The 26,439-nt window shown below is 42.0% G+C and overlaps 3 protein-coding genes across 7 annotated transcripts in view; 2 read left to right on the forward strand and 1 right to left on the reverse strand.

Annotated features, from left to right (window-relative positions):
• Positions 1-26,439, forward strand: part of LOC120048605 (cell adhesion molecule 4-like) — a 752,359-nt gene that overhangs the window by 236,022 nt on the left and 489,898 nt on the right. The window lies entirely within an intron of this gene.
• Positions 1,162-10,625, reverse strand: LOC120048610 (tumor necrosis factor receptor superfamily member 6-like). Of its 4 annotated transcripts, none has more exons than XM_038994712.1 (7): positions 10,562-10,625; positions 4,712-4,777; positions 3,618-3,792; positions 3,415-3,546; positions 2,222-2,473; positions 1,961-2,077; positions 1,162-1,863 (listed from the first exon to the last, which is right to left on the reverse strand). In XM_038994712.1, the coding sequence occupies exons 3-7, from the start codon at positions 3,790-3,792 to the stop codon at positions 1,751-1,753; spliced, it is 789 nt and encodes a 262-aa protein (XP_038850640.1). In that variant the 5' UTR covers positions 4,712-4,777; positions 10,562-10,625; the 3' UTR covers positions 1,162-1,750. The 4 variants fall into 4 exon arrangements, with proteins under 4 accessions (XP_038850640.1, XP_038850638.1, XP_038850639.1 ...); XM_038994710.1 differs by lacking the exon at positions 10,562-10,625 and adding an exon at positions 9,888-10,469; XM_038994711.1 differs by lacking the exon at positions 10,562-10,625 and having other exon boundaries at positions 4,712-5,751.
• LOC120048603 (tumor necrosis factor receptor superfamily member 1A-like) lies at positions 10,167-21,038 on the forward strand. 2 transcript variants are annotated; one of them, XM_038994701.1, is made up of 11 exons: positions 10,167-10,328; positions 11,006-11,108; positions 11,432-11,552; positions 13,611-13,739; positions 13,944-14,093; positions 14,269-14,350; positions 14,893-14,951; positions 15,157-15,338; positions 15,646-15,769; positions 18,677-18,958; positions 19,005-21,038. In XM_038994701.1, the coding sequence occupies exons 2-11, from the start codon at positions 11,043-11,045 to the stop codon at positions 19,010-19,012; spliced, it is 1,203 nt and encodes a 400-aa protein (XP_038850629.1). In that variant the 5' UTR covers positions 10,167-10,328; positions 11,006-11,042; the 3' UTR covers positions 19,013-21,038. The 2 variants fall into 2 exon arrangements, with proteins under 2 accessions (XP_038850629.1, XP_038850628.1); XM_038994700.1 differs by having other exon boundaries at positions 10,168-10,328; positions 18,677-21,038.

A 26,439-nucleotide genomic window follows, 5' to 3' on the forward strand; every position in this document is an offset into this window, starting at 1 on the left:
TGAAGTCCATGGGGGATTAGCATGGGAAGTTGATTAGTTTCAAGATCCATAGTGAGTAAGGCTGATGATGAATATAGAATCTAATATCACTTTCTCTCTGTGTCTCTCTCAGGCCCAGTCCATGTCCACAATGCTGGAACAGTCATCTTCAGTTTACTGAACCAGTTCACTGGTATGGGTGGAGGGACGGAAGAGAGAGGGCAGAAAGAGCGGGATGAGGAAGTATGTCCGACCCACCCCACATCCTCCCCTAACATCCATCTATCCCAGGAGGAAAGGGATGGAGAGATGGACTGTATATTCTTCCCTTCACAGGAACAAGGGAAGGACAGTCATGTTTCTAAAGAGGAGGTGCATTGAGGGGAGGGAGATTGAGGACAGAGGACGCTCCAAGTGAAAGCTTCCCTTCTAGGATCAGTTTAGCCAACCCTACATCCTAATGTTAATCATAAGGAGGATTAAGACTGGTCTGACCCTGGATCAGTGGTAAGGGACAACATCTACCTGGGGGTCTATTCAGTCTGTATCACTGAAGCGTTACAGATTGCTTGATAGAAATGTAAAGGTCATTTTGATTGAGCCGACATATGCAGTGTTTAACGTGGATGCAGTCTCCACTGACGCGAGAACATTGCCTTTACATTTCTATCAGGCTGTAAAGCTGAACTTCTGAGATACAGATTGAATGGAGCCCTTACTCTCAGAAGAACACCGGTGAATCCCAAAACTCTAGAATGGCCATTATTTCCTGTCCCAAAACTCTAGGATGGCCATTATTTCCTGTCCCAAAACTCTAGAATTGCCATTATTTCCTGTCCCAAAACTCTAGAATGGCCATTATTTCCTGTCCCAAAACTGTAGAATTGCCATTATTTTCTGTCCCAAAACTCTAGAATGGCCATTATTTCCTGTCCCAAAACCCTAGAATTGCCATTATTTCCAGTCCTAGACCTAGATAGAGCTAGACATCTCACTATGCTGGTCATGTACACATCCACTTGCTCTCCTTTTATTGAACTGTATAATAAGCTTTCAGTCTCAACTGCTGCAAACTGTTTTTTTCTGTGTTCATGTGGCACCTTGAACTGTTTTTGCACAAATTAAAATCAAAATATTAAATATAATTTTTCAATGAATACAGGTGATGGGGCGATTGTATGACATTACAGTAGGCCTGTAACATTTGTGATTCTGTTCTTTATTTAAAATACAGCACTGTATGTTTTAAACAGCCACTACTATGTAAGAGTAAACACGGGCATAAAGCATAGATACAGCAAAAAGCATAATTGTAATGAAGGTGTAAAACATCTTCAACATAAACTTGTACAGTACATGTATTCAGCACACAAATGATTGTGTGTGTGTGTGTGTGTGTGTGTGTGTGTGTGTGTGTGTGTGTGTGTGTGTGTGTGTGTGTGTGTGTGTGTGTGTGTGTGTGTGTGTGTGTGTGTGTGTGTGTCTCTTGTTCACTCTTCGTTTCTCAATCTCACTCTCTGGTCTTTCTCGGTCACAGACTCCCTCTCATCTTTAGCCTGTGTCTTCATACTTCAAAGTGTCTTTTTGTCCTATTTTCTTGTCCTCTCTGAAAGGCCTAGAACAGAAGCCACTGCATTAAAACAATACAGCAGCCTGTCTAGCCTTCAGGTTAGTTTCACATCAATGGGAATGTGAGGTAGTCTGTTTGTCTCCTGGGTCTCCCAGCTCGCTTGTGAGTTCTCATCCTCTCCTTCGACACCCACTTCCTCCATCATACGTCCAGTAGCAGCTCTGGCTTTCCACACACTTCCTGGATCGGCATGGGCACTTCCTCTTCCGCTGTGCTCTGATTCGCTGGAGTAGTCTTTTTGGGAGACCAGAAGCCTGATGGACCAATAAGATGAGGGTTAGGTCAAATGTGCGTGCATATGTATTGTGTTCAATAGAACTACAGGACAGATCAACAGTGACGTGGACTTACTGTTTGTTGAACCAATCCATCGCAGAACAGGTTTGAGCTTTGAGATGGCAACAAGGCAGGTGAGCAGTAGACACACACACACTGCAGACACACACACTGGGAGCCACTTGCTATCATCTGTTTGTGTGTGTATGAGAGAGAGAGGGAGGAGTGGAGAGAGAGGTCAGGGCCATAAAACACATGAACACCGGCATTTTTACATGTCACTTTGAACACTTTCAGGCCATTTTCATCATTTGTATCCATTGTATTGTAGTTTACCTTGGTTTGGTTTTGTGTTGGGCCCAGTAGCAGGTTTGGTGACAGGTTTAAGTCTATGATTAGAGATACCAGGCACCGAGTGGTTTGACACTGTAGCTGGCATGATGGGAGGTGTCGGTATGAGTTTGGGTGTGTTCGGGCTGGGGATCTCCTCACAGTCCAGACAGGTGCCACTGCCTCTGCAGCGGTAGCCTGGTTTACAGCTGCACACATCATTCTGCTTGGTGGAACAGCGAGATACATACTGCAGCTCTGTAATGGAACACAAGTCATAGGTGGTCTATTTGTCTGTGTGCCTTCATGTATACTGACTTTGACAGTGTTTTTGTCACGTTGTCAAACACAATCTGAAATTATGCCTGAATATGATGAAATAACTCATCTTCAAAATGACTCATAGGACCTTGTTGAATCAGCTTTTGACTCACAACGAACTGAAGTGTATATTACCGTCTGACCCCACCCTTCTCTTTCTCACTCACACACACACACACACACACACACACACACACACACACACACACACACACACACACACACACACACACACACACACACACACACACACACACACACACACACACACACACACACACACACACACACACACACACACACACTTGACTAGAGTGAATGACAGGTAAAATGTGTTCACCGAGTCTGTGGCTACTCTCAAACCTCTCTCACCTCTGTCTTTACCCTCTGTTTAAAAATAGTTAATCTCTATTTTTGTCCCCCACTACACTCGATGACAACATGTAATGAAAATGTTCTGTCAGCTGCACTTTCCAATGTTTATCTCTAAAGTAAAAGGTTATTTCCACTGGTGAGATGATATCTGTCTACCACTAACCCCTCCCACTGTCCCCCCCATCACCACTGATATCCTTGACATTACTTGGTAGACATGCCATCCCTTCTGCCCTGCAGGCCTCCCAACCCTCCTCTACTCCTGGGTGGGTGAGTCAGTGTTTCTCAGTGCCCCCCTCCCCTTCCCCCTCTCTCTCTGACTGTGTCCCACCATGGTACAGTGAAGGGGGAAATCCCTAGCAGGCTATGTGTTTTCATCTGTAAAGTCCTTCATAACTATGACTTAGAAAAACAGGTGAGTAACAGTTTTAGACAGACAACAAGACAAGCATCAGTGCCAATCATAGGTTGCTGAAAATGTGTAGACACCCACACACACTCACCACTCATGCTGCAGCCATCGCAGGATTTGCAGCTACTGTCGAAGTTGTAGCTGTCTGAGTAGTAGCCGCTGGTGCAGTCAGCACACTGGGTAGGGCTGTTCTGACCGGTGCAGCGTCTCACCATATGCTGACCTGTAAAGGGTAACACATTAAATTATACGTGCACACACACACCTGATAAAAGTATTTCTCAAATGGCTTACCTGGTGGACACTTGTTGCAGCACCATTGGCTTACAGACAGTGGCCAAGCATACTGTGTCTCCTTGTCGCACGTGAGGGATTGGACAAGAGAGAGGAGAGAAGGGAGGGATTGGACAAGAGAGAGGAGAGAAGGGAGGGATAGAAAGATGTGGGTGATCCACCAGAAGAGATGCATCTGAGAGGAATGAAGAGAAAAAGAGGAAGACAGTCAATATTTAACATATTTTACATGAACTTCAGAACATTGACATACACTGAGTGTACAAAACATTAGGAACAGTTCCCTAATATTGAGTTGCATCCACTTTTGCCCTCAGAACAGCCTCAATTCGTCGGGGCATGGACTCTACAAGGTGTCGAAAGCGTTTCACAGGGATTCTGGCCCATGTTGACTCCAATGCTTTCCACAGTTGTCAAGTTTGCTGGATGTCCTTTGGGTGGTGGACCATTCTTGATACACACGGGAAACTGTTGAGTGTGAAAAACCCAGCAGCGTTGTAGTTCTTGACACACTCAAACCGGTGCACCTGGCACCTACTACCGTAAAGGCACTTCAATCTTTAGTCTGGCCCATTCACCCTCTGAAAGGCACACATACACAATGTCTCAAGGCTTAAAAATCGTTCTGTAACCTGTCTCCTCTTCATCTACACTGATTGAAGTGGATTTAACAGGTGACATCAAAAAGGAATCAGAGCTTCACCTGGATTCACCTGGTCAGTCTATGTCATGGAATGAGCAGGTGTTCCTAATGTTTTGTACACTCAGTGTATACTGCATTCATAAAGATATCATCCAACAATATATTATCAAGAGATAAAGCTTTGCAATGGCAGGACATTATCGTAGGCCCCAACAGTAGCTATAAGAGACAGTTTCAAGGACATGAGAAACACCTAAAGTAGAAAACATGATACAGACTCCAGACAAAATGCCTACATGCTGACAGTGAAAAACAAAGTGGTAACAAAACCGATGACATAAACACGTCCAACTGTATACCATTATAGATACATACATCAAGCAAGCCCAGGACTCTAACGACATACTTGAACAAAACTTATTTCAGTAGGGAAGTGTAGAGTCTGACTTACCGTGTCTCAGAGAGGATGAGAGAATGAGATAGATGTGACTCTGGACCCTCTGACTGTGTGACTGAACTGGGGATCACAGTGTGTCAGAGTATTATTCAAAAGATGAGTCATAAGGGAAACTGCCATTTCAAAAGACTCCTATCTCTCTTTCTCTCTATGACGACCCCCCTAGTTCACTCTGAACCACTGTGCCGCTTAAAACCCTAAACTTGCCCATCTTCCTCCCCCTTTCTTTCCACTGCCGTTTGTCTGTCTCTCGTTTTTTCATCAAAAACGGTGATATTAGGTTCCAAAACAATCTTTAAGACTCTCTTATGTCGTCTGCCTCTCTCTCTCTTGCTCTGTTGCTTTGATGACAAGGTAACTTCAGAGTGAATAGGACTACATTACACTCATCTGAGGACCAGTCATTTTCTTCACTGTAAGCAGCAGCCGTTCTTATTTAAATTCACCGTCCAGTCAAACATACTCAGATCAGACTGAGAGAAATGACATTGACATTCTTTACGGACATGTACACAACAGGTTTTTGAGCTACATTGACTCTTGTGGGTTAACTGAATGTCATATTTTGCCTATCATGTTTAGTGTGTGTGTGTGCGTGCGTGCGTGCGTGTGCGTATGTCGGATGAATGTGTCTGTGCCTGTGTGGTGTGTGTGTGTTTCAACCATATCTCTCTCAGTCAGAGGTCACGTGGTTTCATTGACTGTGGTCTGCTCCTTCTCAGCTCAACCTGGATTTTCACAGAAGCCAAGCCACATCACATGACCCTGGGTAAACTGTTACAGCCCAGGGAGCAGCGGCAGGGACGACCCTCTACACATCTCCCTTTGTCTCAACCTCTGAGCATTCACTACTCATACAGCGTACACATATTACTGTAACAAACAGAAATGACTGGGCTGAGCCTCAGAGTCTGCAGAAACAATAAACAGTTGCCAACCAAAAAAACAAATGACTGATTCTTATTAATGTTCCTACAGCATTTTTTCTTATTATATGTTTACCATTGGCTGAAGGGTACATTTCGTTTTTTATTTGTATTTTTTTTACCCCTCTACTACCCCCCCCCCCTTCGAAGGACAAATATCCAAATTTTTTCCCCAGCTTTTTTGCTACATATACATACATTTTACATATACATTTTACATACATGGTACTTTTCTATAAAGCAGTCACATAACAATAATACATAACCAAACATAAACTCTTTAATCCCACCCCTCAGCCACTCTCAGCACATCCCACTTATCACCATAGACCACCCTCGTTTGGTTTCCATGTGCCATGTATTTTTCAATTGTGCTGTGATGTTTAACAACATGTTTTAACCTTTCTAATCGTATATTATCCACAGATTGTGAGCTAAAGACGAAAACCTTTTCTATGAGTATTATAATATTATTTATTGACTGACTATGGCTTTCCAAATCGCCCAACACTGCTATTTGTAAGGTTAATTTTAAGTGCATGTTGTGATTTTTTAACCAGTCCTGAAGCTGTGACCAGAAATAAGCTACATAGGGGCAATACCAGAATAAATTATCTATTGATTCTGTCTCTTCGCAGCAAAATCTACAGAGCTGAGATTGTTGTATGCCCCATATATATAGCATTCTGTCAGTGGCAAGAATTTTATATAATAATTTGAACTGAAAAACTTTAAGTGTTGAATCAAGTGTAGTTTTTTGTACCAGTTCATAAACCATTGCCATGGAATTGGAACATCGAAAAGCTCCTCCCATTTATTTTGCAACCTGCAGCTGTCAAATTTTTGTCCTCAGATGAAACTGGTATATTTTTCTATTTATGCCAGTTCCTTTCAGCCAATTTGTGTCTTTAATATATGGCAGGCAAACAAGTTCCCTTCCTTCTCCCTTTTCCACTTGCCGCCTCCATTTTTGTGGTAGTGCTGCAATCAGTTGGTTGTAAGTTTGGATTGAGCAGACATTCCCATATATTTTCGATAGCTGCATGTGACAACTCCTCAGTTTCTATTCATAATACCATTAATAAATATAATACCAATTTTAAACATTTCCATAAAGAATGTGTTTTTATTCATCAGTATATTTGAGTTGAACCATAACATTTGTTGTAATATTTGTTCTATCTTTTCTGGAGGATAAAACTGAAATTGTAACCAGCTTTGTATGGCTTGTTTAAGAAAGGGTGATACTTTAAACAAAATGTCATTTTCAATTAGTCGGAAATGAGAAGTAATCTGTATAAAGGCAAAAGGGCAATTTTTGAACAAAGGATGAGCCTCTCAAAAAAGTTTTAAAAGTATTTACCTCTATGGTTGCAGAATCTTATTTATTTTTGTTAACTTTCTATTGAAATTAATTGTGGTAAATTAATTTATGTTTTTTGAGATGTGAATACCAAGTATGTCTACTTCACTATCATCCCATTTTACTATTTTACATCTGGTGTTGCTGTACATAACTGTAACCCATTGTATAAGAGATTCACAGAAATTAAAGTAATCCAGGCATTTATATATACATTCTAGTCGTACTTTATCAAACGCCTTTTCAAAATCTGCTATGAAGACCAGGCCTGGTATCTTTGATGTTTCATAATGTTCAATTGTTTCAAGTAATTGTCGTATATTATCTCCAATATATCGTCCATGTAAAAAACCTGTCTGCGCAGGATGAACAATATCTGGTAAAACCTTTTTTTATCCTATGTGCTATGCATTTCGCCAGGATTTTCGCATCGTAACATTGAAGTGTTAGAGGCCTCCAGTTTTTTAAATGGACTGGATCTTTATACTTACCACCTGGGTCCTGTTTTAGTAGTAATGAAATCAGACCTTCTTGTTGAGTACCTGAAAGTCTACCATTTGTGTAAGAGTAATTAAAACATGCTAATAATGGATCTTTGAGTACATCAAAAAAGGTCTGATATACATCTACTGGTATACCGTCAAGCCCTGGTGTTTTTCCAGACTGAAAAGATTTTATTGCCTCAAAATGTTATTCTTCTGTAAGTTGGCCTTCACACGGGTCTTTCTGTAAATTTGTTAATTTTACATTATTATTAGGAAAGAAATCCTTCCAGCTAACATCCTTCAGTGGAAATGGAGGAGACTTAAAAGAAAACAAATCATTTAAATATTTAGCTTCCTCTTTCAGAATATAATTGGTGAATCATGGATAACTCCATCATTTGTAACGAGTTTCTGTAAAAAAAAGTTGGTAGAATTTCTATGTTGAAGATTCAAGAAATATTTTGTGCATTTTTCACAATTTTCCATCCAATTCGCTTTATTTTTTGTAATACATTACACTTGACCGTTCTTGAATAAGTACCTCCAATTATTTTTGTTTTTCCTCTAACCTATTTTGTGCCTCTATAGTACAGTTTCCATTACCATTTACCTGCACTGGTACTTCCTCTATCTCTTTTGACCTAAACTGATTTTGTTTTAATGGTGAGTATTGTATTGAATGGCCTCTAAAAGTACATTTGAAAGTGTCCCATACAATAAGGGAATCTGATGTACCTATGTTGTATTGTCTTAGTTAAGAACAAATTGTCATCTAATAGGCTTTGATTCAATTTCCAATGTCCACGTAGTTTGTAGAGTGATTTCCTTTACAATCCATTCTGGTACTTAAAACTGTATTATACTCTCCCACCATAATAATAGATTCTTTCCATGCTTGTATTTTCAAAAAAGTGTGGATCATCATTATTTGGCCCATATAGATTAATTAGCCATATCTGTTTTTGGTCCAATAACATATTTAAAATAATCAATTTTCCTTGCGGATCTGTTTGCACAATTGGATCAAAATTTGTATTAATTAGTATAATCCCCCTTGAGTGATAAATAAATGGATAAGTCTGGTGAGAGCTGTGAAGCTTTGAGAGCGAAGTGGGTTCTGAAGAAAGGAAGTAGGTTTTGAAGAAAGGAAGTACTTCTTACTGCACTGCTGAGCAATCAGATAAACACAGGTAACAGAAAGTTAAGGCAGATTTATAATCTAGATATATATATATGGGAGAGTGGGTAAATTGAGCCAAAGGGTTAGTTGTTTATAGGAAACACAAAATGAATCATGTGAACAAATATTTAGGAAGAGGTCATTATTTCATAGAGTCTGTGAAGGAAAAAAACACATGGAAAAAGCTGCAAGCAAGTTATGTCCAAAAAACAGATTTTCATAAAGTAAAATACATTTATTGTGATATAGGTTTCATGGTGCCAGTTATAGGCTAGTTTTAAAGTATATAGTTCGCACCTTAATTGGGCAGGACGGGCTCGTGGTAACAGCTGGACTGGTATCAGTGGAATGGTATCAACTACATCAAACACATGGTTTCCTTTTTTCATTCCATTCGCGCCGTTCCAGCCATTATTATGAGCCGTCCTCCCCTCAGCAGCCTCCACTAGTTTTATACATCAGTTGGGGTCTCTATAAGCTACAATATGAGGTCCTAAACCAAGCATGAACGTGCACCCTTGCACCCAGTTAACCCACAGTTTCTTTGGGGTAAATTGTACCATTATTATTGTGTACATATAATGTATGTAAACTTTGTTGAAACTCTGCTGTCTGTATTCTGTCTCTAAATGTTGTCCATCACTAGCAGCACCATATCACCAAGTAAAATTCTGAGTATGTGTAAAAATGTACTTAACGGCGAATAACGGTGATTCTGATTTGGCGAGGGGACAGTTGAGCCAACGGCTAATCAACACACCCCATACAAATGATGATTACATTTAGTCCGTTTTATGCATAATATGAATAGTATTTTGAAGACGCCTCGCATTTGAGTGATTAGTCAAGTTTAATGCCTTCCTCGATTGAGTTTGTGCCCCTCTTGGACACAATCGGTATTTTCTTTCCCGGTGTAATACAATGTATTATCGCTGGGATATGAGGTTACACGTAAATGTTTTAAAATGTAGTTAGAAATGTTTCCCTATGCTTAGGCTACCCTGTCCCCATACTCAATTTACTCCACACCCGAGGTAAATTGAGCCAAGAGACAAGCTGTTTTCAAAAGGGTTATGTTTACATGCATTCTGATTATTTCCAGGGATACACAACTTCCTGAAATATACGTAGATATCTTTGGATATACTAAATTTGCCTTGACGTAGTGATGCTGAATGTATTTAAAAAAAAATCGCCCAACATACCCCCCTCTCACCTGTTGCTCCAATAGGCAATAGGCATTTTTAGCATTATGCTACATCCCGATTTAGAAACAACTCCCCTGGCACCGTGCAGGTGTTTCAATTGTTGTTTTTGTATACACTTGGGAACTGTATCTTGTGACCCATAGGCGCACAGTTTGCTATTGCTCAATCGCGTAACATAAGTCTTTATCCTACTACCTATGGTGTAACGTGTATCATGCCCTGCAATTCAGACTTCCTTGAAGCCTGGGTGCGGTGAAGCAATGACTTACGAAGCATGACGTGTCCATTTTCCCGTTTGAGTCCGCCCCCTCTTTAGAACTCGCGACATAACACCCTGGCGTCTCTTGGGAGATTTGAATGTATTTCTTAAACTTTTACAAAAAAATTGATTTTAATTTTGGAGACTCGACTGCATTGCCATTTGCCATGTAGGAGCGGTTTTGATAAAGGTAAGTGACGGTAACTCTCCGCCTGTAGTTTTGGGAAAAAAGATTGATAATATCGGACTTCTGCGGCTAAAAACAGTGGGCGTACGCTACAGTGAAATCGAAACAAAATACGTTTTCTCGGTTGTTATTGTAGCTTTAGCGGAGTGTATTCTTGAACTAGATATTAACTTTGTATAAATTAAATGCATAGCCTAGCTATAACGTACGTCCCGGAAAACCGGAAAATAATTTACCTCGATTTAAATGGGCTCCCGACTGACGCAGCGGTCTAAGGCACTGTATCTCAGTGCTAGAGACGTCAGACACACCTGGATTCGAACCAGGATATCACAACCGGCCGTGATTGGGAGTCCCATAGTGCGGCGCACAATTGGCCCAGCGACGGTGTAGGCCGTCATTGTAAATAAGAATTTGTTCTTAACTGCCTTGCCTAGATAACGAAAGGTTAAGTTCTATAAAAATAAATGCCTAGGCTAGGTTAATTATTTTCCCATACAAAGTTCATATCTATATAGCCTTGACATGGTAGTAAATAAGTTATTTTTGAACTTAATACTGATTCATATTGACAACATTTTCTTTGCACTAGAAAAAAGGAAAGTCAAGTAGGCCTAATGTGTGAAAGCATTATGAAGAGAGTTTTGTCACACGTGTTACCCCATATCTCCTTTCTGCAGGTGTTGTTCTTTTAAGTGAGAAGAGGGGTGTGAAAGAATGGACGTCTTGAGAGGGAAATGGAAGGAAAAATGCATTCTGAACGTTTGCGCTCTGCTCGTATTGGTAAGAAACTTTAACATGACATGAACAGATGCATAATGCCTAGTCCTCTACCAATAACATAATGCCCCATCTAGTCGTACTTATTTCTCATCAATACATCAATCAACCCCCACCAATCCATCAACTATCAAATTTGTCAATTATTCACACCATTCAATTCAGTGTTAATACATTATTAAATCAGTAAATAAATGAGTCAATCATTTCAGGAATAGGCCTATACAGTAGCCTGTCAATCAGTTATGAAATATATAATAGTAATTACATATGACTGGTATTTGATTGTATCTGTTCTATAACAACAATGTAATGTAATGTTGCAGTGCTGGTCAGTAGACCCCTCCCTCTCGGCACCACCACCTCCTAGGACCCAGGAGTTTCAATGCCCTGAGGGGAGTCATTACCGCAATGCTAATGGGACATGCTGTCGAAAGTGCCATGAAGGTAGGCCTTCTGTACTATATTACACTGCATTTATACAACTGGGCCTTTCCATTCCCGAGTGTAACGTGGGTGTAACTTATACTTTTCCATACACTATGCATTGAGCTAAAGATCAAATCCGCATTAAGGGAAACAGTACCATTGTTCGCCCCAGAACTAGGGTAACTATATGTCCCGGATTGTGCCGGACAGTCCCTCATTTTTTCTCACGTCCCACAACCAAATAATCATGTCCCTTATTTTATCAACAAATTAAAACACTACTAATTTAGAAAAAATGATTATTTGTCCCGTATTTCATTGACTTCATATTAATTTGATGAGAATTGACATTCCAACCTGTCTCTTGCAGTCATGTTGCCCTTATGGCAATATACAAAACTCAGCAAAAAAATAAACGTCCTCTCACTGTCAACTGCGTTTATTTTCAGCAAACTTAACATGTGTGAAATTTCTATGAACATAAGAAACAACAACTGAGACATAAACTGAACAAGTTCCACAGACATGTGACTAACAGAAATGGAATCATGTGTCCCTGAACAAAGGGGGGTCAAAATCAAAAGTAACAGTCAGTATCTGGTGTGGCCACCAGCTGCATTAAGTACTGCAGTGCATCTCCTCATGGACTGCACCAGATTTGTCAGTTCTTGTTGTGAGATGTTACCCCACTCTTCCACCAAGGCGCATGCAAGTTCCCGGACATTTCTGGGGGGAATGGCCCTAGCCCTCACCCTCCGATCCAACAGGTCCCAGACGTGCTCAATGGGATTGAGATCCTGGCCATGGCAGAACACTGACATTCCTGTCTTGCAGGAAAGAGTAGAACGAGCAGTATGGCTGGTGGCATTGTCATGATGGAGGGTCATGTCAGGATGAGCCTGCAGGAAGGGCACCACATGAGGGAGGAGGATGTCTTCCCTGTAACGCACAGCGTTGAGATTCCCTGCAATGACAACAAGCTCAGTTCGATGATGCTGTAACGCACTGCCCCAGACCATGACGGACCCTCCACCTCCAAATCGATCCCGCTCCAGAGTACAGAGCTCGGTGTAACACTCATTCCTTCGACGATAAACGCAAATCCGACCATCACCCCTGGTGAGACAAAACAGCGACTCGTCAGTGAAGAGCACTTTTTGCCAGTCCTATATGGTCCAGCGATGGTGGGTTTCTGCCCATAGGCGACGTTGTTGCCGGTGATGTCTGGTGAGGACCTGCCTTACAACAGGCCTACAAGCCCTCAGTCCAGCCTCTCTCAGCATATTGCGGACAGTCTGAGCACTGATGGAGGGATTGTGCGTTCCTCGTGTAACTCAGACATTTTTCAAATATTTTCGGGGCTAAATTCCAGCTAAACTTGGAGAGGACAGTTACCTACCGGTATTTACAAAACGCGTGCGTCTAACAAAGAGCTACAAAGTAAGTAAACAGCTGTATTAGACTGAATAGATATAAGGTCATTTCATCAAACTCTCCATGCTCATTAGTTGCTCATTCAACATATTTGATGCTACTTCACTCAATCCTGTTTTAAAAGTCTCTTTTCTTTTCCGCTGAGAGGAACCAGAAATGTTTCATTGGCCAAATATTCCCAGATTACCGTACAAAACAGCCACACAAGTGGTCTCTTGTTTCTGGATCACCACATTTTGCAGAAGGCGAAAGAGAATGCTAGGTGTGCTTCAATTGGCTCGCTCGGTGCAGCGGGGGAGATGTGAGCCTGTGCAGAGGTGTCAGAGGGGGGGAAAACAATGTTGTTTGTAGTAACTTCTTTGTTGTTGTAATATCCCAAATGGATGTGGCAGTTTCACCAATTAAGGATTCCAGCTTTAAACAAAAACCTTCTTTCAAGATTATACTCTTATTGTGTATACCTGTCAGTCGTTCAATCATCTGTCATACTATAGGCCTTACATACTGTTTACTATATTTGTCACTCTCTAACCTAGTTTTAGCTCTGTATTACCAGGTTTTACAGTAAATAAATATGCTGGCTTGTGTTGCCTCCCCCCCACCGCCCTCCACCTTAGAGTATGTATGCCTTGTGTTCTCCAGGGTTTAAGTTGAAGGAGGACTGCACTAAAGAGGGTGAAGAGAGCCAATGTGAACCCTGTAAAGAGGGCAGGACATACCTAGAGAGGAGTAACTACGCCAAGAACTGCCTCCGTTGTACAAGCTGTGATGGTACTATACAATTGTTTAGATAAACTTACAATTTACAATAACATGCAATTATTTACAAAATACATTTAAAAAAATGTCATCACTATAGATGGTCTCAGTATGGTATGATATGATAACAAATGTCTTCTGTCTTCTCTCTCTGCCCCCCTCCGCACTCTCTCTCTGTTCTGTTCTTCTTGGCTGTGTTGTTCCATACACCTGTAGACAATGAGGAAGAGGTGTCGCCATGCAAGAAGAGTCAGAACACAGTGTGTCGCTGCATTGAAGGCTTCTACAAAAATAGAATAAACTCGGGAACACGGGAGTGCCTTCGTTGCAAGACATGTGGACCTGGAGAGAGAGAAACACAACCCTGTGAGTTTGTCTTGCTAGTGTGGTTCATAATGTTTCACGTTCTTCCACCCAACCTGGTATTTACTTATGGATTACACAGTATAATGGTTATTACATAATAAGGACAACCCTTTTTTTGTTTTGTTGTACTATTTGTTTGTGTGCTTGTACTGAGTGTACATACTGTTGTTGACAGGTACTCCAGAGAGGGATACAGTGTGTGAATGTAAGGACATCCGAAACAAGAAAAACAACAGGAACTGTCTTCCATGCCAAAAGTAAGTAGTGGCTTGTGAACAAGCTGACACTCTTTTGTCTGTTAAAACTCTTGGGTTTGTCTGCTTTATGAACATTCTGTTTGTAAATGGGAAGTTTAATAGAAACTGTCTGCAACGTTGTGCAACCAACTTCTTTCCATGGGTGAGTTAAAAAGACAGAAGTATTTTGCCAGTATTTTGACATGTCAGCTGTTTTGTGGTCACACCAACCCTGGTCCTGGAAACCTACAGTCTGTTGCTATGTAAGATTGGAGAAGGTCATCATGTCCAGGCTTTAGTTCCAGCCCAGCACTAACACACCTGATTCACCCTAATCTACTGCTCATCAAGACCTTAGGCAGTGCTGACCACTGATAAAGTGCTGGTAACGGTCTCTTTCAGTGTTCTGTCTTTCCGGAGGGGGGTATGCTGCAACAGGATGGCCTGAATGGTTCTTCTGTAGAGCTGTTCTTCACATGACTCAATACTAATAATTTCCTCTTCACAAACGGGCCACTTCCTCTTCAATAACATACAATTTCCTCTGTGTATCTTCTCTCCAGTTGTAGATCAGCTGACTGTCAGCAGGAGTGTGCTTCAGGCACAGATCCCACTCCCAAACGTGAGTTTCTGATACTTTGTGGCTGGGTTCTGCCTAGAAACATAGTTTGTTTATTTGGTGGGTCACAAGATACTTTGAAACTTTTTTGTTGTTATGCTTAAATATATTGGAACTAGACTATTTCTGTAGTGGCTGTTTCACATTTGCCGTAAGGGCTGCAGCATGTATTCATCCTCTCACTCTGCATGTCTGCCCCTCTTTCCAGCCGAAGACACTGGATGGGGTGTTTGGTCTCCCTACCTATTGGCTGCGTTCGGCTGTGTTTGTGTGGTGCTGCTGGTGGTGATGGGGATCATGGGCGTACTAGTGGTCCGACGGAAACCGAAGGGGTCAAGCTCCTTTCTCTCTGCTGAGATCACCTCTCAGGGCTCCGAGAAGTCTACTCGGGTGAGACACATCTCTGACCTCTCACCTTTGACTCCTGACATGTCATATTTCACCTCTGACCTGACTGGACAAACCCAATCTGATAAAAACCTTTAAAGGATTTTATTGGAGAAAAAATATATGCCATTTCAACTACTGTTTTGAACACTCAAGAGCAATTATAGACTGTTTGCACCATAGTGATGGGAGGAAACCAATAGGATTTCCTTTATTGATTGTGCTGTGCTCCCCGGGTTTAGTATGTACTGGGATCGGATGCAGTTCTATATAGTAGAATTCTGATGTTTTCCATTTTCTGTGATTGTAGAGGCTGATCCAAGAGGACCCAGAGAACGTTCTCAACCAGAGTATTCCTTCATGTAGCCCAGTGTGTGAGTGTGAACAGGAGCCCCTCAGCAAGCTACCGGACTGTGTCCCCAAGGAGATCAAGAGTAAGTGTGTGTGCATGTGCGTGCGTGCGTGCATGCGAACGTGTGTGGGTGCACATGTTTACCTATCTTATCCGGACTAGAATGTCCTGACGAGTCATCAGAATGTTCTGACAAGGTAGGACAACAAGAACAATTCTGAAAAGGTGAGGATTTAAAAGGTTAGGGCTAGGAGTTATGGTTGGGTTAAGGTTAGGGTTAAGTTTTCTTGAATGGAAATACATTTTTACTCCCCAAAATGTTCTGAAAATTCACAAAAACCAAGCTTTGTGTGTGTTGGAATGTCAAAGTTTTTTGAAAGTATGTGGACACCTGCTTGTCAAACATCTCATTCCAAAATCATGGGCATTAATATGGAGTTGGTCCCCCCTTTGCTGGTATAACAGCCTCCACTCTTCTGGAAAGGCTTTCCACTAGATGTTGAAACATTGCTGCGGGAACTTGCTTCTGTTCAGCCACAAGAGCATTAGTGAGGTCGGGCACCGATGTTGGGCGATTAGGCCTGGCTCACAGTCGGCATTCCAATTCCTCCCAAAGGTGTTCCATGGGGTTGAGGTCAGGGCTCTGTGCAGACCTGTCAAGTTCTTCCACACCGATCTCGACAAACCATTTCTGTAAGGACCTCGCTTTGTGCAAGGGGGCATTGTCATGCTGAAACAGGAAAGGGCCTTCCCAAACTGTTGCCACAAAGTTGGAAGCACAGAATCGTCTACAATGTAATTGTATGCTGTAGAGTTAAGATTTCCCTTCACTGGAACTAAGGTGCCTAGCCAGAACCATGAAAAACAGCCCCAGACCATTATTCCTCCACCAAACTTTACAGTTGGCACTATGCATTCGGGCAGGTAGTGTTTTCCTGGCATCCACCAAACCCAGATTTGTCCGTTGGACTGCCAGATAGTAAAGCGTGATTCATGACTCCAGAGAACGCGTCTCTACTGCTCCAGAGTCCAATGGCGGTGAGCTTTACAAATCAAATCAAATGTTATTTGTCACTTGCGCCGAATACAACAGGTTACGTTAACTTTCTTTTTTTTCTTTTTTACTATTTACTGTGATATTTTTCAGCTCAGCTGCAAAGTAATTGTTACATATTGATGGAAGAGGTGTTGATTGATATCTGATGACATTTCACCTTACAGTGAAATGCTTACTTACAAGGCTTTTAACAACAATGCTTTAAGAAGTTATGAAAAATAAGTGTTAATAAAAAGTAAAAGTAACAAATAATTAAACTGCAGCAGTAAAATAACAATAGCAATATGTACAAGTAGGTAGAGTTAAAGTGACTATGCATAGATAATAAACAGACAGTAGCTGCAGCGTAAAAGAGGTGTCTGGGTAGCCCTTTGATTAGCTGTTCAGGAGTCTTATGACTTGGGGGTAGAAGCTGTTAAGAAGCCTTTTGGCCCTAGACTTGGCACTCCGGTACCGCTTGCTGTGCGGTAGCAGAGAGAACGGTCTATGACTAGAGTGGCTGGAGTCTTTGACCATTTTTAGAGCCTTCCTCTGACACCGCCTGGCATAGAGGTCCTGGATTTCAGGAAGCTTGGCCCCAGTGATGTACTGTGCCGCATGCACTACCCTCTGTAGTGCGCTGCGGTCTGAGGCCGTGCAGTTGCCATACCAGGCAGTGATGCAACCCGTCAGGATCAATCAATCACATTTATTTATAAAGCCCTTCTTACATCAGCTGATGTCACAAAGTGCTGTACAGAAACTCAGCCTAAAAGGATGCTCTCGGGGGTGCAGTTGTAGAACCTTTTGAGGATCTGAGGACCCATGCCGAATCTTTTCAGTCTCCTGAGGGGGAATAGGTTTTGTCGTGCCCTCTTCACGATTATCTTAGTGTGTTTGGACCATGATAGTTTGTTGGTAATGTGGACACCAAGGAACTTGAAACTCTCAACCTGCTCCACTACAGCCCCATCGATGAGAATGGGGGCGTGCTCGGTCCTCCTTTTCCTATTGTCCACAATCATCTCCTTTGTATTGATCACGTTGAGGGAGAGGTTGTTGTCCTGGCACCACACGTCCAGGTCTCTGACCTCCTCCCTATAGTCTCATCGTTGTTGGTGATCAGGCCTACCGCTGTGTGCCATTGGCAAACTTGATGATGGTGTTGGAGTCGTGCCTGGCCATGCAGTCATGAGTGAACAGGGAGTACAGGAAGGGACTGAGCACGCACCCCTGAGGGGCCCCCGTGTTGAGGATCAGCGTGGCAGTAATGTTGTTACCTACCCTTACCACCTAGGGGGCGGCCCGTCAGGAAGTCCAGGATCCAGTTGCAGAGGGAGGTGTTTAGTCCCAGGAACCGTAGCTTAGTCATGAGCTTTGAGGGCACTATGGTATTGAACGCTGAGCTGTAGTCAATTAATAGCATTCTCACATAGGTGTTCCTTTCGTCCAGGTGGGAAAGGGCAGTTTTGAGTGCAGTAGAGATTGCATTATCTGTGGATCTGTTGGGGCGGTATGTGTGTGCACCACTCCAACCGATGCTTGGCATTGCTCATGGTAATCTTAGGCTTGTATGCGGCTGCTCGGCCATGGAAACCCATTTCATGAAGCAGGACAGGCTATTTTTGCGCACTTCAGCACTCAGTTGTCCCATTCTGTGAGTTTGTGTGGCTGAGCCATTATTGCTCCAAGACGTTTCCACTTCACAAAGTCAGCACTTACAGTTGACCGGGTCAGCTCTAGCAGGGCAGACATTTAACGAACTGACTTGTTAGAAAGGTGGCATCCTATGGCGGTGCCACGTTGAAAGTCACTGAGCTCTTCAGTATGGGCCATTCTACTGCCAATGTTGGTCTATGGTGTCCACGTACTTTTGGCCATGTAGTGTATATTGAACTCTATTTTAATCTCTCTCCCCTCCTATCACCTCTCTCTGTTCCTCTCTCCCTACAGTCTCTGAGTTGATCTACTCGGTGTTGGATCAAGTCCCCCCGCGCCATGTGAAGGAGCTGGTGCGTTCGCTGGGTGTGAGTGACATAGTGATAGAGAGGGCTGAGAATGACCACCCCCGTGACACTAAGGAAGCCCAGTACCAGATGCTGAGGGTCTGGGCTAAGGGAAGTGCGCAGGGAGGGGGAGGGGTGCTAGCACGCCCTCTACTGTACCATCTGCTGGAGAAGCTGAGAGACATGGACCTGGGAGGGACTGCAGAGGAGCTGGAGACCATGTATGGAGATCAGTAGAGGGAGAGAGATGCAGACTGTATAGACCATGTATGGAGATCAGTAGAGGGAGAGAGATGCAGACTGTATAGACCATGTATGGAGATCAGTAGAGGGAGAGAGATGCAGACTGTATAGACCATGTATGGAGATCAGTAGAGGGAGAGAGATGCAGACTGTATAGACCAAGTATGGAGATCAGTAGAGGGAGAGAGATGCAGACTGTATAGACCATGTATGGAGATCAGTAGAGAGAGAGAGATGCAGACTGTATAGACCATGTATGGAGATCAGTAGAGGGAGAGAGATGCAGACTGTATAGACCATGTATGGAGATCAGTAGAGGGAGAGAGATGCAGACTGTATAGACCAAGTAGGGGACCCTTACAGGTTTCTCTTCTCTATGTCGAATCAAAAGAGAAACCGAGAGGGACCAAGACTATTTATCATATGTATAGGATAATTAGGGGAGGGAGAGAGAGAGATGGGGGAGGTGCTAATGGGGAGAGAGAGAAGATCAACCACATCCCCTTGTCCCTGACCTCACTTGTGTAGTCCTGAGAGAATAGGATTGGTACAGTGTAAGCAATATGGTAGTTGTTCCACCTGGTCCAGATCTGATAGACTAGGTGGAAGTGTTGCCATGCTTTCACAATATGTCATAATGTATTATATAACCCTTTGGCAGTGATTCTGATTATTGATTGCCAGCTGTAACTTATACTGTTCTCATATGTTTTTGTTTAGGTTTTTTGTTGCACATTCAAACCAATGAGTGAGGAATCGTATGTTACAAAGCAGTTTTAGACAGTGCTGTTTGTAAAACAGGCAAACTTGTAATGTGTCACACACAGGTATGAGAACCACACTAAGAATTGAGTTAAATATTGTGTTTAGAGTAATACAGATTTAACACCCATCTATAGTATTACAGTTCTATATTACTGAGTATTAGGTGGCGACAGGTAGCCAGTAACTGAAAGGTTGCTGTTTCGAACCCCTGAGCTGATAGCGTGATAAAAATCTGTCTGTGCCCTTGAACAAGACACTTAACCATAATTTCTCCTGTAAATCGCTCTGGATAAGGATGGCTAAAATGTAAATGTGAAATGTATTATTTACTAGTGTTGCAGTAGTACTCAAGCTAATATTTAGATAGGGAAGCTAAAAGCTATACAGATTCCTTCTGTCTCTATCTTGCATTAATAAACCACAAACATATCAAAAAGATATTAGCATTATATGTCATATTTGAAGTCTTTGTATTGGTTTGTATATGGTTATTAATACTACATAGGAGGATGTTGTATATTTGAATGGTTCTTTGATAAGTTGCTGCTTGGGCGTGAAGATCAAACTACTGTAGATTTGCTGTCTTTTACTACTGTCTTGATGTACATATTCTTGTTTTACAAAATAGGTTAGGTATGTATCAATCTGTCATATTTCTTCTCACTGTACCATATTCACTGTACTATTCAATCACACCCATCCAGGTTGTCTCTGTGCCATGGTTTTTGATTACCACAAGTGATTGATTCTTATATCTGTACAGTAATAGTTGTGTCAGTACTGTTAGGGCACAGACAGGTCTTCTGTAGGTGTTATCCCTGAGTTATTGACATTACTTAAAGGCCCATCATCATGCTGCCCTTATTCAGGATCACTTAGTCAGAGGACACACCTGTCACTCTGCAGGGTTGACTGATCTCTGGGAGACAACATGGAAACTAGGGATGGATAGAGTGGCAAGAAAAAGTATGTGAACCCTTTGGAATTACCTGGACTTCTGCATAAATTGGTCATAAAATTTGATCTGATCTTCATCTTAAGTCACAACAATACACAAACACAGTCTGCTTAAACTAATAACACACTAACAATTACACATTTTCATGTATTTATTGAACACACCGTGTAAACATTCACAGTGCAGGGTGGGAAAAGTTTCTGAACCCTTGGTTTTAGTACTGGTTGACCCTACTTTGGCAGTAATAACCTCAACCAAACACTTTCTGTAGTTGCGGATCAGACCTGCACAACGGTCAGGAGGAATTTTGGACCATTCATCTTTACAAAACTGTTTCAGTTCAGCAATATTCTTGGGATGTCTGGTGTGAACCGCTCTCTTGAGGTCATGCCACAGCATCTCAATCGGGTTGAGGTCAGGACTCTGACTGGGCCACTCCAGAAGGTGTATTTTCTTCTGTGGAAGCCATTCTGTTGTTGATTTACTTCTTTGTTTTGAGTTGTTGTCCTGTTGCATCACCTAACTTCTGTTGAGCTTCAATTGTCAGACAGCCTTACATTCTCCTGCAAAATGTCTTGATAAACTTGATAAACTCGATGATAGCGAGCTGTCCAGGCCCTGAGGCAGCATAGCAGCTCCAAACCATGATGCTCCCTTGACCATAGTTTACAGTTGGGATGAGGTTTTGATGTTAGTGTGCTGTGCCTTATTTCTCCACACATAATGTTGTGTGATCCTTCCAAACTACTCAACTTTAGTTTCATCTGTCCACAGAATATTTTGCCAGTAGCGCTGTGGAACATCCAGATGCTCTTTTGCGAACTTCAGACGTGCAGAAATGTTTTTTTTGGACAGCAGTGGCTTTTTCTGTGGTGTCCTCCCATGAACACCATTCTTGTTTAGTGTTTTACGTATCATAGACTCATCAACAGAGATGTTAGCATGTTCCAGAGATTTATTTGTCTTTAGCTGACACTCTAGGATTCTTCCTAAGCTCATTGAGCATTCTGCGCTGTGCTCTTGCAGTTATCTTTGCAGGACGGCCTCTCTTAGGGAGAGTAGAAACAGTGCTGAACTTTCTTCATTTATAGACAATTTGTCTTACTGTGGACTGATGAACATCAAGGCTTTTAGGGATACTTTTGTAACCCTTTCCAGCTTTATGCAAGTCAACAATTCTTAATCTTGGGTCTTCTGAGATCTCTTTTGTTCGAGGCATGGTTCACATCAGGCAATGCTTCTTGTGAATAGCAAACTCACATTTTTTTTATAGGGTAGGGCAGCTCTAACCAACATCTCCTATCTCATCTCATTGATTGGACTCCAGTTTAGCTGACTCCTGACTCCAATTAGCTTTTGGAGAAGTCATTAGCCTAGGGGTTCACATACTTTTCCAACCTACACTGTTAATTTTTAAATGATGTATTCAATATAGACAATAAAAATACAGTAATTTGTGTGTTATTAGTTTAAGCAGACTGTGTTTGTCTGTTGTGACTGAGATGAAGTTCAAATCTAATTGTACGACCAATTTATGCAGAAATCCGGATTATTCCAAAGGGTTCACATATTTGTTTCTTGCCACTGTAGATAGATGGCACTCAAGTTTCTAGTTTTTAATGTCAGGTGCACAAGTACAGTGAAATGCCATGTATTGGATTGTATGATATTAGACTGCACTTTTTAACATTGAAGTGTTACAGGTGATTTTACTAAAGACAAACTAGTTTTATTCTCAAATCACATACAGTATATGCAGGCATTGCTTTGTTTGATTAAGGTATGAACAAAGTTAATCAATTGTCTATATTTTTAAATAAAGAATCTCTTTTAAAATGACCTGGTATGCAGTTGTTATTATGACTGTAAGTGTTAGCTACTGTTCTATTCAGTGTATGACTGTAAGTGTTAACTACTGTTCTATTCAGTGTATGACTGTAAGTGTTAGCTACTGTTCTATTCAGTGTATGACTGTAAGTGTTAGCTACTGTTCTATTCAGTGTATGACTGTAAGTGTTAGCTACTGTTCTATTCAGTGTATGACTGTAAGTGTTAGCTACTGTTCTATTCAGTGTATGACTAAGTGTTAGCTACAGTTCTATTCAGTGTATGACTGTAAGTGTTAGCTACTGTTCTATTCAGTGTATGACTGTAAGTGTTAGCTACTGTTCTATTCAGTGTATGACTGTAAGTGTTAGCTACTGTTCTATTCAGTGTATGACTAAGTGTTAGCTACAGTTCTATTCAGTGTATGACTGTAAGTGTTAGCTACTGTTCTATTCAGTGTATGACTGTAAGTGTTAGCTACTGTTCTATTCAGTGTATGACTGTAAGTGTTAGTTACTGTTCTATTCAGTGTATGACTGTAAGTGTTAGCTACTGTTCTATTGCTCATTACTTGCATGTCTGTCTGTGTGGTCTGTGTGTGTGAATGACGGTGTAATGGTGTGTATAACTTCTGGTATGTAGTCTCTGCATTCCTCAACGTAGCATTAACTTATTAAATTATACGTCTCTGTTTTTTGCTCTTTTTATCGTTACCCTGTCCTCTCTCTCTCCCTCCCTGTCTCTTCACCTGTCGCCACATCCCCTCTCTAACCTTTTCCACTTCTCTTCCCACGTCCTCTTTACATGTCTGCTGATCTGTCTGTCATTTTACATTTATCCTCTTTTTCAATCACCTCATTCCTCAGTCAACTACCATTCTGTGTCTCACTCTCTGTTTTATAACCCTTATAGACGGTGCTCTTCGCATCTCTAGGTAGAGGCTCCTCAGACAGGGTTTTAGAGGACATGATCACTTCCTGTAGAACTATTACCTCCTCAGAATGATCGATATCACTGATCGACATGAAACAACACAAACCATCTAGTCAGAAGAAATGAATCAGCGCCACCCTCGTAACAAACACCACTGCTACACATTAACTAGGCCGTAGCGCAGATTTGTTATCTTAAGAATCCAGTTGTTCTCGTCAGGCCAGTTAGAGGGCAGGGGTGCTAGAGAAAGGGAGGGAAGGAGGCAGGATAGGGAGGGACCGAATCAAAGAGTGAGAGAGCCAACAGAAACGAAAGATGACTGTCTGAATCAAGATGGATCTAACCAAAGCCAGGTAATTAATTTTACTTTAATTTATTACTGTAGAAGTAGACTTGTGAAGGCACTATCTGGGACATTGTATCTTTGATTATTGCACTCAATCAATGCCTTGACAATCTGACGTTTCTTCTTTGTATAATAATCAGTACACTTATACTGTGTTGTAATGTGTTCGTTTTATGATGTGTGTTGATTTGAGGTTCCCCTCAGAACCAACACAGACCAACATGGCTGCTGTGTGTTGGCCTGGTGTCAACTCAAATAGATGATTGTGTTTCAATGATACTTGAAGTCACCAGTATTAATGGATTTTTACTAGTGAGATATAGTGAATGTAACAGGTGGTTGACATCTTGTCATGAGTGTCTGATTAAATCACTGACGTCATGGAGCAGGCGTTTTGATGTTAGGCACTGTGGCGTGGATTGTGTGTGAATGTGTGAGAGAGACTATTTACGCTCTCTGAAAGTATGCAGTGTGTGTGTATCTTGTATCGTGTGTATTATTCACTGCATTAAAGCTCTAGATCGGGGTTTCCCAAACTCAGTCCTGGGGCCCCCCCTGGATGCACGTTTTGGTTTTTGCCCACAGCTGACAATGAGTTGGTTATTTGAATCAGCTGTGTAGTGCTAAGGTAAAAACCAAAACATGCACCCAGGGAGGGCCCCAGGGCTGAGTTTGGGAAGCCCTGCTCTAGATTACTGTAGGTTGATGTCTTGGTGTGATGGATGTATGGCTGGGAACTGAAGGTGCATTTTTGCTGTGTAACCCAAAGCCCTTAGAGGACATGCTGTAGTTGGTGTATTTGGGCGAGGGTCAGGTATGTGTGAATTTGTGTAAGGTGAAGTTGTTTTTGAGGTTTCACCTTGGTCATACTGTAACTAAAGCTGAGAGCCCTGTGACTCTACCAGTGTCAGATTGTCTAGAGTTCTTCACCTTGTCTCACTGAGGCTATTCCTGTCATCTCTGTTATTTCCACCTTACTGCTAGCCTGCGTTCCTGACAATGCATTCATCATTGCATTGAGGTAATCATTGTCATCATCATTATAGATTTTTGGCAAGATCATAACAGCTTGACTGAGGCAGAAACAAAGTGGTATTAAGGTCACAATACCTTGTCACTACATTGTGTTTCAATGGCCTGTAGCAGTTTACATTTTGCAGCCCATGTCTTGGTTTTATTTACTGTGCTCATGCTAAATGGGAGGTACCCATGTGCGTGTTTTGTTAGAAATGTAAGTTCCTCTGTCCTTCTTAGTTCCTCAAGTTTAATTTCCCCTCATTGGACTTCCCCCTTTTGGTTCCTTGTTCATTTAAGTATCTAACCTTTATTAACCAGGTCAATCATTAAGAATACGTTCTCTTTTAAAATAACTACATAGTAATCCCATGCTCTGCCTAGTCTCCTTTCTACTACCACCCTCGCTCCATCTCTCCCTCTGCGTCTCTCCCTCCATCTCTCCCTCTGCGTCTCTCCCTCCATCTCTCCCTCTCTCTCCCTCTGCTTCTCTCCCTCCCTCTCTTCCTCTGTCTCTCCCTCCATCTCTCCCTCTGCGTCTCTTCCCCCTCTCTCTCTCTGTGTCTCTCCCTCCATCTCTCTCTCTCTCTGTAAGCCCCAAGCATTAGGCCAAAATTGTGTTTATGCTCTCTTATCTCTTCAGCCTTTCCTCAAAAGCAACAACCTCTTTCAATGAAGGAAGGGGAGGTGATGTGACTCAGCCAGAGGAAGTGGTGGAGCAGTGGAGGAATGGAGGAGAGGGGGAGAGACAGAGGGAGGTGGAGAGAGAGGCGGGCGTGACAGATGGACTAACTCTGGCTGCAGAGACAGCTACCAACCACAGGGTGTCAGCAGACAAACGCAGATTCAATACTGTGGGATACCATGTGAGGGTTATGAACTTCAGCTTCTGTCTGTAGATGCAGGATCAGTTTGAAATCATCCCTAAACTTGAGGCCCCCATGACACTTAATCTACATCCTGAAGCCAAATGGTAGAAACTTCACTCAGCCCACCAGAAGGCTATGTGTACTTCCTAATATTCAGGCTACCACAGCAGACACATACTGTATATTGACATTATTTTCTCCATCATTTTCAGAGGAAGCTGAAGCAGAAAGTGGTGGCAGACTATACCACGGTGAGTAAGGGAGCGTCTGGAAGTTTCAAACCCCGAGCAGCACTGAGACAGGTCCTGTTCAGCCAGGGAGCGACTGAAAAGAGCCCCATGTCTGAGGTACTTTCCTCCCACGCACTTAACTCGTCCTCTACACACATGAATACACCCTGACACGCACATGCACAGACATGCACAGCCAGTGCCACTGTCCACATACTTACTGAAAATAAAAAAAATAAAAAAATTCCGTGAATGTACACTCCAATTGTTCACTCAAGCTTATCTGCTATGAGCCAATTTCTAACAAAATTTGATGATAACTCTGGTGGAATGTGTGTGTGTGTGTGTGTGTGTGTGTGTGTGTGTGTGTGTGTGTGTGTGTGTGTGTGTGTGTGTGTGTGTATATACAGTTGAAGTCGGAAGTTTACATACACTTAGGTTGGATTCATTAAAACTCGTTTTTCAACCACTCCACAAATTTCTTGTTAACAAACTATAGTTTTGGCAAGTCGGTTAGGACATCTA

This window comes from Salvelinus namaycush, chromosome 5, assembly GCF_016432855.1.
Source record: "Salvelinus namaycush isolate Seneca chromosome 5, SaNama_1.0, whole genome shotgun sequence".
NCBI classification, from domain to species: domain Eukaryota; kingdom Metazoa; phylum Chordata; class Actinopteri; order Salmoniformes; family Salmonidae; genus Salvelinus; species Salvelinus namaycush.